Source organism: Ranitomeya variabilis, chromosome 3 (genome assembly GCF_051348905.1).
Source record: "Ranitomeya variabilis isolate aRanVar5 chromosome 3, aRanVar5.hap1, whole genome shotgun sequence".
Classification (NCBI taxonomy): Eukaryota; Metazoa; Chordata; class Amphibia; order Anura; family Dendrobatidae; genus Ranitomeya; species Ranitomeya variabilis.
The window spans coordinates 450588958-450602897 of record NC_135234.1 but is presented as its reverse complement, the minus strand read 5'-3'; the positions used below and the strand labels follow the sequence as shown (position 1 = coordinate 450602897).

General features: G+C 45.2%; 1 protein-coding gene across 1 annotated transcript in view; it reads left to right on the top strand.

Moving 5' to 3' along the window:
• Window positions 1-13940, top strand: part of REV1 (REV1 DNA directed polymerase) — an 81806-nt gene that overhangs the window by 20286 nt on the left and 47580 nt on the right. Inside the window, exon 7 of the mRNA XM_077296543.1 lies at window positions 12003-12110. Coding sequence (XP_077152658.1) covers window positions 12003-12110 — 108 coding nt within the window. The remainder of the gene's footprint in view (window positions 1-12002; window positions 12111-13940) is intronic.

The window sequence follows — 13940 nt, the reverse complement described above, 5'->3', positions numbered from 1 at the left end:
TCGCCGCAGCGTCGGGCGCCGCAGCGGCGCCGCATGCGTCATGCGCCCCTATATTTAACATGGGGGCGCATGGACATGCGGCGCACTTGCGTTTTGCGCCGCATGCGTCGCTGCGGCGCCCGCGTCCGGGCGCAGAGGACGCAGCAAGTTGCATTTTTGCTGCGTCCAAATTCAATGAAAAAAACGACGCATGCGGCGCAAAACGCAGCGTTGTGCATGCGTTTTGCTGCGTTTTTATTTGCGTTGTGCGTTGCGGCGCCGACGCTGCGGCGCACAACGCAAATGTGAACGTAGCCTTAGTCGCTGCTCATTGTTCAAGCTTATCTAGATCCTTCTGAATCCTTTCTCTGTCCTCTCTAGTATTAGCTATCACTCCTAGCTTTGTATATTTATGTAACTTGCTTTCATTTCAATATAGAACAACCGTGTATGTGCAATAATTGGCTAAAGTGGCAAGCCATGAAATGTGCTGTTGTGCCACAGACAAAAGAGGTTTCCATATCTCACACTAAAGCAGCTGTGGGATGGTTAAAAATAAGATGCATAATCTAAGTCTACCTTATGAAAAAAAAATCATTTTCATTTATTTTGAATTTTGAATTGAAGCTCAAAATGTTAATAGTGTTTAAATCCTTTGCACATTGGATTTTTCAGTTTTTGAGTTTCCATTTTTTGCTTAATATTTGGTGGCAAAAGCCTTGTTGGCAAGCACAGCAGTCAGACATTTTTTGTAGTTGATAATGAGGTTTGCGCACATGTCAGGAGGAATTTTGGTCCACTCCTCATTGCAAATCATGTCTAAATCATTAAGATTTTGAGGCTGTCGCTTGGCAACTCGGAGCTTCAACTCCTTCCATAAGTTTTCTATGGGATTAATATCTGGAGACTGGCTAGGCCACTCCATGACCTTAATATGCTACTTTTTGAGCCACTCCTTTGTTGCCTTGGCTGTTTGTTTTGGGTCATTGTCTTGGTAGAAGACCCAGCCACGACCCATTTCTTAATGTCCTGGTGGAAGGAAGGAGGTTGTCACTCAGGATTTTATGGTACATGGCTCCATCCATTCTGAAGTAGTCCTGTGCCCTTAGCAGAGAAACCCCCCCAAATCATTGTTTCCACCTCCATGCTTGACAGTAGGATGGTATTCTTTGGGTCATAGGCAGCATTTGTCTTCGTCCAAACACTGCGAGTTGAGTTAATGCCAAAGACCTCAATTTTTGTCTAATCTGACCACAGCACCTTCTCCCAATCACTCCCAGAATCATTCAGGCGTTCATTGGCAAACTTCAGAAGCATCTGCACATGTGCTTTCTTGAGCAGGGGGACCTTGCGGGCAATGCAGGATTTTAAACCTTTACAGCGTAATGTGTTACCAATGGTTTTCTTGGTGACTGTGGTCCCAGCTGCCTTGAGATCATTAACAAGTCCCCCCCCCCCCCCATGTAGTTTTAGGCTGATCGTTCACCTTCCTTATGATCAAGGATACCCCATGAGGTGAGATTTTGCATGGTGCCCCAGATCGATGTCGATTGACAGTCATTGACAGTCATTTTGTATTTCTTCCATTTTCTTACTATTGCACCAACAGTTGTCTTCTTCTCACCCAGTGTCTTACTTATGGTTTTGTAGCCCATTCCAGCTTTGTGCAGGGTTATGATCTTGTCCCTGACATCCTTATAAAGCTCTTTGGTCTTGCCCATGTTGTAGAGGTTAGAGTCTGACTGATTAATTGAGTCTGTGGACAGGAGTCTTTTATAAAGGTTACTATGTAAGACAGCTGTCTTTAATGTAGGTAACGAGCTGATTAGCAGCGTCTAACTGGTCTGTAGGAGCCAGAACTCTAAATGGTTGGTAGAGGATCAAATACTTATTCCTCACTGCAAAATGCAAATAAATGTATATAATTTATACAACGTGATTTATCCTTCACCTCATTGGGGGACACAGACCATGGGTGTATGCTGCTGCCACTAGGAGGCTGACACTTAGGCCACGTTCACACTTAGCGTTTTTTCCCGCGGATCCGCGGCGATTTTGATGCTGCGGGTCCGCAGCAGTTTCCATAGCATTTACATTAACATGTAAACCCTATGGAAACCGCAAACCGCAGTGCACATGCTGCGGGAAAAACAGCGCAGAAACGCAGCGGTTTAAAACCCGCAGCATGTCACTTCTTTGTGCAGAATCGCAGTGATTCTGCACCCATAGGAAAGCATTGAACCGCTTACTTCCCGCATGGGGCTGTGCCCACGTTGCAGGAAGTAAGCGGCTAATGTGCGGTTGCTACCCGGGGTGGAGGAGAGGAGACTCTCCTCCAGGCCCTGGGAAGCATAAATAGTGTAAAAAAAAAAAAAAAAAAAGAATAAAAATAAAAAATCATGTTCTACTCACCTCTCAGTGCTGCACGCGGCCGCCCGGTCTCAGTTGCTGTGCGAACAGGACCTGCGGTGACGTCACGAAGGTCCTTCTCGGCACAGCATCTTTTGGAACCGGAGCGCCGCGTGCAGCGCCGAGGAGATCCGGACATCAGAGGGTGAGTATATAACCAATTTTTATTATTATTAACATTACTATTGATGCTGCATATTGCTGCATATGCAGCATCAATAGTATAGGAGTAATCCCGCAGCGGAAACCGCGGAACAAACCGCGATAAATCTGCAGGGATAACCGCAGCGGTTTTGCCCTGCAGATTTATCAATTCCGCTGCGGGAGAACCCGCAGAGGGACGCCGCAAAGTGTGAATGTGGCCTAAGTGATACAAAGAAAGTTTGCTCCTCCCCTGCAGTATACCCCCTCCTGCTGGCTCTCCACTAACCAGTTCTTGCTTCGTGTCCATAGGAGGCACATGGACGGGTCTGCTATTCAGATTTTTTCCCCGGACGAATGGGGCGACGGATCTTTTCAAGGTTCCGATCACCCCGAACCATCAACAGGCGAGCACGGAAAGTGTCGCCTCTCCGTATCCTCTCCTGCGACGTGCCACGCCTGGGCTGATTCTTAGGGACGACGGGTCCCTTCAAGGGCACCGATCTCCCCACACCCTGAACGGACGAGCACATGGAGTGTCGCCTCCACGTTCCCTCTTCCCCAGCCAGGACTATTGCCGGACAACTGGCCCTGTTCACCCGGGGGCTGAACTCCGTGGATGCACAGAGGCCCCTCTCTTCGGCGTCCGAGCAGCCCCCACTGTCTCACCACTGTTAAAGCGGATGGTACAAGGAGACGGACGGTTCCTCTCCACCTCCCTAACAAATGGATGGTGGACTAAGGTTTGTCTCTCTATCCCTGCACCGTCCACGCTGCAATACCTGACCTGCAGCAGAAAAATAGAGTGCGCGCGCTTTCCTCAGCGCTGAAACCCAGTCATCCTCAGCGCTGAAACCCAGTCATCCACAGCGGCTCCATGCCGGGAAGCGCACCGATGGTGAGTGGATCCAGTCAGCGGTGGGCCTCTGCAGTGGGATATTCACATGCTGACAGGCAGCATCAGCTATGGCTTCCCTGTGGCCCACCTCCCTGAGGTAACGCTCCGGCCGGCTGCAAAAATTCAACCCCCGGCTTCGGCCGATGTGTAGGCCGCATCCCGGAAGCCACACCCGCACTATGGTGCGCTAAGGCGGCTCAGCCCACCTTTTCTGGCGCTTCTCACCTGGCACAGGAACTCTCGCTTCTCTCGACCAACCAACAACGTCCCTCTATTCCTACCCCTGGTATTGCTCCCTCCGGCTGCAGAATTTAGGCCCCGGCTTGGGCCTATTCATGGAGGTCACAGGGGTGATGGTTTTGCATTGGAGGGGCACATGCAACCGGGTAAGAAAGTACTGCTCTCCCCCTGCATCTTCCCCCTGTGCTTAAAGGCACACAACCAGTATTCCCTAATCTTAAAGGCACATGACCAGTTTTCTTGGTCTTAAAGGCACATGACCAGTTTTCTTGGTCTTAAAGGCACATGACCAGTATTACCTGGTCTTAAAGGCACATGAACAGTATTCCCTGGTCTTAAAGGCACATGACCAGTATTCCCTGGTCTTAAAGGCACATGACCGGTATTCCCTGGTCTTAAAGGCACATGACCGGTATTCCCTGGTCTTAAAGGCACATGACCGGTATTCCCTGGTCTTAAAGGCTCAGGACCGGCATTCCCTGGTCTTAAAGGCTCAGGACCAGCATTCCCTGGTCTTAAAGGCTCAGGACCAGCATTCCCTGGTCTTAAAGGCACAGGACCAGTATCCCCTGGTCTTAAAGGCTCATGACCAATATTACCTGTCTTAAAGGCACGTGACCAGTCTTAAACCGGTCACCCTAAATGAGTTCAGGAGCCCTCCGCCGCTGATCCCAGCTTATCCCAGAGTACCTAATTCCCCTCAGTGGGCTTCGTCACTGCCGCAAACCCATGGCTTCTCTGACCAAGAGATTGAATCCCTTCGTGAACCCTCTGTGGCTCGGAGTGCTCGCAGGACCGATTATAGATGGTTCCTCTCCTTCATGCGAGCCGTCGGCTAGCAGGGGCCTCAAGTATTCTAGAATCATACATGCGTCTAGAATCGTACAGGCGTCTAGAAAACGGAAGTTTCATTTTCTGATCCCTCACCAATGATTTGCTGAGGACAAGACTCCGAAAACTGTTATTGCCTTGGTTCTGGCTTCACCAGAACTTCAGAAAAGGATGGATTCGCTTATTTATTTATATCATCAACCAATCTCTGTAGATTGACGAAGACTTCAGTTCTACTCTAGATCACTTGTACAAATAGTCCCCAAAACATAATTATAATACAATTATTATCATGCACGTAGTTGCATATTAATGCTAAATTGCATTATAAAATATAGGGCAAAAAGCGACTCAAACAGTAATTAGCGAAAAGGAGAAAAAATAGAGTCAAAATGCCAGTACTTGCAAAATTTAGTAGAAACTTTATTCAATAGTTGACACAAACATAAAATCAATATGGTGCACACAATGTGCACACAATGTGCACACAGCCGTGAGCAATACAGTAATGAAGTAACACCTAAAGAGTGGTTAAAACGACATTCCAAGAAAACAGAGAGGAAACGGTACACCTAGTCAGTAAAACTGGGTCCTAATATGAGTGTGGCTCATATGTGTATATATAGATCCAAATTTAGGCATAAGGTATAAATAGGGCGCTACATAAGGCTGGTGGGTAGTAGCATATTGGACAGGCTATATTAGAAAAAACTATATGGCAATTGGTCATATCCAGTAGTAGCCCAACACCTGCTGCTGCCGGCCAAATACTAATACTGGCCAAGAGTCTCTAACCAGTCCGTAGTAGCCAAATAGTTATCCCCCAAATGCCAAGATGGAAACATAATATAAAATAATCACAGCCTAACATAAGTATTTACCCATGATGTATCATGGACCGGCGCGACCGTGCTCTCACCCCAACGCACGTTTCGGTGCGGGATCACCTTCTTCAGGGGGCGTCCTTTGGATCTATATATACACATATGAGCCACACTCATATTAGGACCCAGTTTTACTGACTAGGTGTACCGTTTCCTCTCTGTTTTCTTGGAATGTTGTTTTAACCACTCTTTAGGTGTTACTTCATTACTGTATTGCTCACGGCTGTGTGCACATTGTGTGCACATTGTGTGCACCATATTGATTTTATGTTTGTGTCAACTATTGAATAAAGTTTCTACTAAATTTTGCAAGTACTGGCATTTTGACTCTATTTTTTCTCCTTTTCGCTAACTACTCTAGATCACGCAGTGTCCCTCATAAGGAGACTAAACTCCCAGCAGAGCATTTGCCATTCACCCGGACAGGGAGCGTCTGGATAAGCGATTCACTGGACAGAAGCCTCTGCAAGCACGTTATCCTTTTTCAGCCAATATGCGAACACGTGGGGTGTCCCCACGTATACCCCACTAGGACGTGGGATGCCATGCCTGGTCTGATTCTTAGGGGCGACGGGTCCTTTTAAAGGGCACCGATCTCCCCACACCATCAATAGACGAGCACATGGAGTGTCACCTCCATGTATCCTCTTCTGCAGACAGGCCTAACGCTGGACAACCAGCCCTGTCCACCCGGTGACCTAAACTCTGTGGATGTACAGAGGCACCCTTTTTGGCGTCCGAAAATCCCCCTCTGCATCACCACTGTTTAGCAGATGATGCAAGAAGGCGGACGATCCCTCTCCACTTCCATGTTAAGAGGATGGTGGATTGAGGCTTAACTCCGCACCGTCAAAAGAGAGCGGATTGCAAGAGACTTTTTTTCTGACCTTCCGAATGCAGCCGCTCATTCTGCCACTTGGCAAATTAACCGGGTAGAATCTCCTGTGGTATACCTTCCAGTATCCTTGCCCGATGGGTCATCAATTAAAAATACCACAGACTGTCAGATAGTAAATCTGGTTAGTTCCGTCTTGCGGCCTCGGGTTCAGCGCTCTACCCTTCATTAGCCGCCGAATGGGTTGCTACAGCAATGGTCTCCTGGTCGGAGACCTTAACTTCCTTGATTCACATCATTAACATTTTCCCGAAGACAGTACAGCTGGTCAATCAAATTTCTTGAGTGGGAGACTAGCTGCTTCACGCCTCTCGGATGCGACTATTTGTGCGGCTACCAATCTTGACAAGGTCCCACTTCTTCAGATGGAGTTCCTCCGCTCAGCCACTACTTCAACGGGAAAAGGTGGAGTTTCTGGCATCCAACGAAATTCAGGATGCTTACCTTCACATTCCTATTTTTTCCCTCTTCAAAAATTCCTGTGCTTTTCCATTCGCAAACAGCATTTTCAAATCACGACCTTGTCCTTCGGCCTTGCTACCGCAGCCAGAGTGTTCGCAGGGGTTATGACAGCTGTCATGTTCCTCCTGCACCCTAGAGGCATGGTTTTCCTGCTCTATCTGGTCGACTTTTTAGCCACTCTTCCAGGACTGTGCTAAGTCGTCTATATCTCTTGCGATACCCTTTCTCACCTGGGCTGGCAGCTAATCTTGGACAAGTTTTTCCTCATTTCCAGCCCAGCAGATATCCTTTTTGAGGATGATCGTGGACACTTCCAGAAGGTTGGTAATTCTCCCTTGAGACAAGGCCTTGGCCCTTCAACAGGGAGCTTGCGCACTTGTTAACTCATCCCTTCATTCCATTCGATTTGCTAGGAGGGTTCTGAGGGAAAATGGTGACGACAATGGAAGTGGTTTCCTTTGCTCCCCTCGTTTTATGCAGGTCAAACAGGCTTTCAGAGGGTAGTCTATGAGCTCCTTCCTCAACCAGGGGAGATACTTACTTTCTCCCGGTTCAATGGTTATTAGTGACTGCTGATGCCAGTCCTCTTCTCCTGATCATTGTTCTGGGGATCCGAACGGTACGGCAAATTCTACAGCAGATCCACTGCCTACTGGCGGATCACCCGATCCGAATTGAATCGGAAAATGCCACGGCAGTGCCGTACGTCAATCATCTTGCAGGTACCCACCGTCAGGCGTCATGGTCGGGGTACCTCACATCTCGGCACTACACATCCCAGGAGTAGAACTCGAGGCCGGATCCTGACGGCAGTGAGTGGGAACTTCACCCGGAAGTCTTCCATCAGATCTGCCTTCTCTGGAGCACTCCAGATGTAGGTCGGATGGCGTCCAGACTGAACGCCAATGTACTCTAGTTCATGGTTCGGCCTCGCAGTGCATGCTCTGGTTCTTCCATGGTATCAGTTTCCCTAACCCCTCTTCCACTACTTCCGAGAGCCTGATCCCTAATCGCATGCCACGGCGATTAGGGATCAGCTGACGCCGCACAGTCTGAAGAAGGTGGAGGGAGATGAGTGAGAGGCGAAGATATGCACTGCGCATGCCCCGGAATCCCAGCCCCGCAGTGTGAATAAATCAGAAGACACTGCAGGGCGGGATCTCGGGCAGCGTGGCCGCACAGGCGCAGTCAGTCTGACATCAAATGATGTCAGAAGACGGGCAGCGCTAACTGCGCATGCCCAAGGGATAACATAACAGCACAGGCTCCGGGACAGATTCAAACAACGCTGAGGAGGCGGCCCCGGCGCCAAGGGGGTATGAATGACAGCTGTGCTGCGTCTGATTAGGAAGGAAAGTCCCGCCTCCCTGGCGATTTCACGGTATGAGGGGGCGCATTTTATAAGTGTTTATTTCAGCATGTGCAAGGAGCATAACTAAAAGAGCCACCTTGTCCAAATGCAGCATTAGTGCTGCACAAGGTGGCTCTTTTAGTTACAAATGCCTGGGGGGGGGGGGTGACAGGTTCCCTTTAACTGTAGTGGAAATCTCTGCAATAACATTGTCACACTAGTAAGGTTTTTTACAATACCGTAGGTAGCGATGAGCAAGTGCACTCGTTGCTCGAGTTTCTCCGAGTATGCTCGGGTGGTCTCCGACTATCTCAGCGTGCTCGGAGATTTAGTTTTTGTTGACTCCAGCTGCATGATTCGTGGCTGCCAGACAGCTTGAATACATGTAGGAATTCCCTAGCAACCAGGCAACCCCCACATGTACTCAGGCTGGCTAGCAGCCGTAAATCATGCAGCTGCAGGTCGACAAAAACTAAATCTCCGAGCACTCACAAATACTTAAAGACCACCCAAGCATACTCGGGGAAAACCCGAGCGACAAGTATACTCGCTCATCACTAGCCGTAGGACTACAGTTTCAGAGCAAATGTGCTGGAACCAAATTATCCCGGCATATCACTCGCTGCCTGTTTTTGCTTTCACTTGATCTATTTGCTCCCCCCCATTTCTCTGTATATCATATGTTTATGTGTCTATCTGCTTTGCATGTACCTGCTTTATCATAACATCACATAATGGTAGAGATTGCTTCTGGGGTAAATCAAGTACAGTCCCACAATTAGTTAATGGAACAAAACCAGAAATGTAATAACAAGCACAAAACTAGGAGGCCCCCAGAAGTACACGATTGATGATCTTGCACTTTTTTATTACCGTACATGATCTGATTGGGGCAGGAATTTACTACATTTTTTGTGACGCTAATTTAAATTTTATATCTCAAAGTATAAGGTATTTAACATACATGTTTAATGGTAGGCTCTGTTCACAATCTGCATGCTTGGAAAGCCATAGGCCAATAATCACTCAATAGAGACCAATCTATAAACTAACTAGTCTAAAAACTGGTCATCTGTCTTTCTGTTCGGAGGTTTCCAGTAAAAGGAATAGTGTACAGAATATATTCTTCCATGGAAGCCTATGAACGATGTATTCCTATAAAGTGGCCTCCCATCATATACAGAGTCATTGCTGAAAGTGTTGGCACCCTTGATATTGAAAAGTAAGTATTTCTTCCAGAAAAATTTTGCAATTACACGCTTTGTTATGCACATGTTTATTTCATTTGTGTGTATTGGAACTACACACACACAAAAAAAAAAAAACAGAAATAAAGCTAAATTGGGACATAATTTCACATAAAACCACAAAAATGGGCACGACAAAAATATTGGCACCTTTCCAAAATTGTGGAAAAACAACTTTGTTTCAAGCTTGTAATGCTCGTTGAAACTCACCTGTGGCAAGCAACAGGTGTGGGCAACATGAAGATCACACCTGAAACCAGATTAAAAGGGGAGATGTTGACTCAATCTTTACTTTGTGTGTGCCACACTAAACAGGGAGAACAGAAAGAGAAGAGAACTGTTTTATGACTTGAGAGCCTAAATTGTAGAAAAATATCAACAATCTCAAGGTTACAACTCCATCTCCAGAGATCTTGATGTTCCTTTTTCCACGGTGCGCAACGCAATCAAGAAAATTGCAACCCATGTCACTGTAGCTAATCCCCCTGTAAGTTAACAGCATAGAAAAACTGATGAAAGGTTGCAATGCAGGATAGTCCTAATCAAGTTCCAAAGAAATTCAAGCTGTCCTGCAAGCTCAGGGTGCATCAGTGTCGAACTATCCATCGACATTTGAATTAAATGAAACACTATGGCAGGAGACCCAGAAAGGACCCCACTGCTGACACAGAGACCTAAAAAAGCTACATTGAAGTTTGCCAAAATGTGAGTAAGCCAAATTCCTTCTGGGAAAGCATCTTGTGGGCAGATGATACCAAGATAGAGCTTTTTGGTAAGGCACGTCACTCTATTGTTTACTGAAAACTGAATGAGGCCTATAAAGAAATGAACACAATACCTCCAGTCAAATATGGAGGATCTTCAAACATTTTTTGGGTTGTTTTGCTGCCTCTGGCACTGGCTGCCCTGATTGTGTGCAAGACATCATGAAATCTGAAGATTATAAGAGAATTTTAAGTTGCATTGTAGTGCCCAGTGTCAGAAAGCTGAGTTTGGTCCTAGGTCATGGGTCTTTCAGCAGGACAATGACCAGAAACATACTTCAAGAAGCACCCAGGAATGGATGGAAACAAAGCGCTGGAGAGTTCTGAAGTGGGCAGCAATGAGTCTGGATCTGAATCCCATTGAACACTGTGGAGAAATCTTAAAATTGTTGTTGGGAGAAGGCTCCTTCAAATACGAGAGACCTGGAGCAGTTTGCAAAAGAAGAGTGATCCAAAATTCCAGTTGGGAGGTGTAAGAAGCTTGTTGATGGTTATAGGAAGTGATTGATTGCAGTTATTTTTTCCAAAGGGTGTGCAACCAAATATTAAGTTGAGGGTGCCAACAATTTTGTCCGACCCATCTTTGTGGTTTTGTGAGAAACTATGTCCAATTTGCCTTTTTTTTCCCCTCTGTTGTTTTGTGTTGTTCCAATACACACAAAGGAAATAAATGCGTATAACAAAACATTTGTAATTGCAATAATTTTCTGGGAGAAATACTTAATTTTCTGGAACAATTTCATGGGTGCCAACACTTTCTGTTGTGACTGTATCTCCGACAAAAATCTGAACAAAACCTTAGTTTTGTGGGGGTTTTTTGCCCCCCCTTTTGTCAGCAACACTATTCATTATACTATTTGATCCTTTTTTCAAGTATAGTTTATGCATGCCTTTGCCTATGTGTGTTTTCTTTTTTGTTTTTCCGCTTTGTGGACAGAGTGTAGCGATTCCAAATGTTTTCGCCTAATTCAATTGCGACTTTTTAAATCCAGATCAGGCCTCCTCTGGTGTATTTTTTTTGTGGCCAGTATTTTGCCACAATTTTTGCTGCATTTTGCAGAAAGTGAATTTTGGCGCCAAAAAGTCATAAAAACAGTTCAAGACACAAACTAATACCACAATACAAATCGGAAAGGGATTTACAAAAAACTCCGCAAATGATGAATCGTGACCTACATGGTTTATTTGTTTAATCACTGTGATCCTGTTTGTTTGCTTTAATGAGGGTTATCTGGTAGTTCACGTCAACAGGGAAGCTCTTCTTCTATGGGGCTGCTCTGTCAACAGGGATTATCTGCTGACGGCATGCAGATTGACAGTCTTCTCTCCGCAGTTAGGCAGCAGGGAGCCCCGTCAACAGAGCAGAGTAGAAGCAAAGCATCTGCTTTGTTGACATGTCACGGGAAGCCATAGGATCTCCAGCATGAGTTGTCCATAACCACTCTTAGCTGGCAGAGATCATACTACTTGTGTGCAAGTTCTTCGCTCATAAAATAAAATTGATGACTCGTTTTAATATAAAATGAAGAAGGCTCTATGCATGTTAGCATCATAACTTATAACTTGCGTAACAGCCATGACATCTGTGATGATCTGAAGGGACCTGTGGACTAGCGGTGACATTCGATTTCCATTTCTTATAACAAGAATAGCAATGGAGGAGTTCTGATTTTGCCAGGAGAGCCACTGCAGAGCCAAGACCACAATCACAAACAGCACATTTCTCTGATAACATATAGTCCAAAGTTTCTTATATTTGCTTGCATTATTCATTTATGTGACGTTTGTCTCAGACCTTTCAACAATCTAATTGTCCTAGAATTCTTATTGTAAATGTCGGTATATAACGTTGATCCAAATGCTTTTCAGTCCAAATAAATGTTGTTTTTTTACATTTTTAGGAGCCATGCCTGCCTCTGCGAATTCCAAGTGCCAGAACTGCATTATTCATGTTGATATGGATTGCTTCTTTGTGTCTGTTGGTGTTCGCAACCGACCAGATCTAAAAGGTAACGAGTCACAATATCTCCCAAGCAGGCATGAAGTCCTGCTAAACGTGGTCTTAGGGTATTAGAGCCGCAGCGTCAAACACGCAGCGTCCAGATGTTACAGCATAGTGGAGGGGATTTTATGAAATCCCGTCTCCACTATGCGTGGTAACACGCACCCGGCGGCCCTGCGATTCCGGACATGCGGCGCGACTTTTTAGATCGCAGCATGTCCGTGTACCTTGCGGCGCCGCTGCGCCGCCGCAAGGTAAATCACAGGGCCCTATGTGTGGGGTGCGATGATGCCGGATGTGTGCAATGAACACATCAGAAATCATTGCGTCTACAGAAGGGGGCGGAGCTTAGGACGGAGCGGGTTTGCCGCTCCGTCCAAACCGCCAGCCATCCTGAAGGTGGAAACATACCCTTATTGTAAAATGTCATATGTGTTTTATAGTATTTTGCACACAGAATTCCTGTTATGTGAAATACACATTTTATTTTTGATCATTTGGTTTCATAAAAAAAAAAATCACAGAAAAAAGTCAGCCGTATTTACCAACACCAGGTCACAAATCTAAAGCACTACAGGATGCAGCAGACCCACATGATGTAGGCAGAGGCAGAAGCGGTGCAATATACTGAAGAAACCACCACTCACACACCTACCATTCATGTAGCCTATAATTATAAATGCACATGTAGAGGCGTAATGCTCAGTGTCTGCCCAGCAGCCTATTGGTCAACAATAGTTTTGTGTTGAATTTTTTCATACTAATAATGTGTGCATATTTGTTGTAGAACAATACATGGAGAAATTACATTTTCTATATGCAACAATGGCCCATATTTATCAAAAATGTTATATATTTGCACCAAATCTGTTGTGTATTCACTTCAACTCTACCGTCCTTATTTATCAAATGTCTTGTGTTCGTCACTTCCATCCACCATACACTTACAGCGGGAGTGGGCTTATAAGCTAAGCCAACACCATACCTATAACAGAAGAAGGCAGGTTGAAGTTCATGAGGAAACTAACAGATACTGTAAAAAGGAAAAAAAAGTGCTTTAAAAATGCAAATTGCCACCCTTTTTCCCCATTGTTAAAAAAAAATACACGTGGTATAATTTTATCCATAAAAGTGTAATCTATCAAACTATAAAATGCCTTACAAAAATGATCAAAATGCCAAAATTGCTTAAAAATAAAAAATGAAGTAAAAAGCAATCCCATAATGTTATCAATATAACCTCTGGTCACCCTGCAAAAAACAAGCCCTCGCACTGCTCCATCAGACGTAAATTGTACTTACCTGGAGAATCTTGATACCAGGTCATTTGTATTACATAGTGAATGTACAGTGGTTTGCAAAAGTAATCACCCCCTTTAGCTTTTTACCTTTTTTTGTTACATTACAACCTATGATTAAATATTTTTGTAATCCGTTTTGTGTGAGATGAAAAATGTAGGCATTTTATTTAACGGTATGAACATATATTTTAACATCCTATAAGAATGAATAACGAACAATAAAGTGATTGAAAAGGAACAGAGATCAGAGTCGAATATTGAGATTTTCTATGTATGCAATAACATTCTCCTTTCCAGTGTAGAAATCTTTCTTGTCACCAGTGTAAGATGTGAGGGGACATTCCTCAACAATGTGCTGAATTGTTTGACGGTCAGCTCCACAGTCACAGGCAGGAGAGTCAGATTTTCGCCACTTATGCATAAGATCTGCACAGACACCAAAGTTTGTTCTGATACACTTCAGAGTAAGGCTGGTTTCACACTTGCGTTTTTGTCTGCAGCGTTTTTTGCACAAAAAACGCATGCGTTTTTTTTTC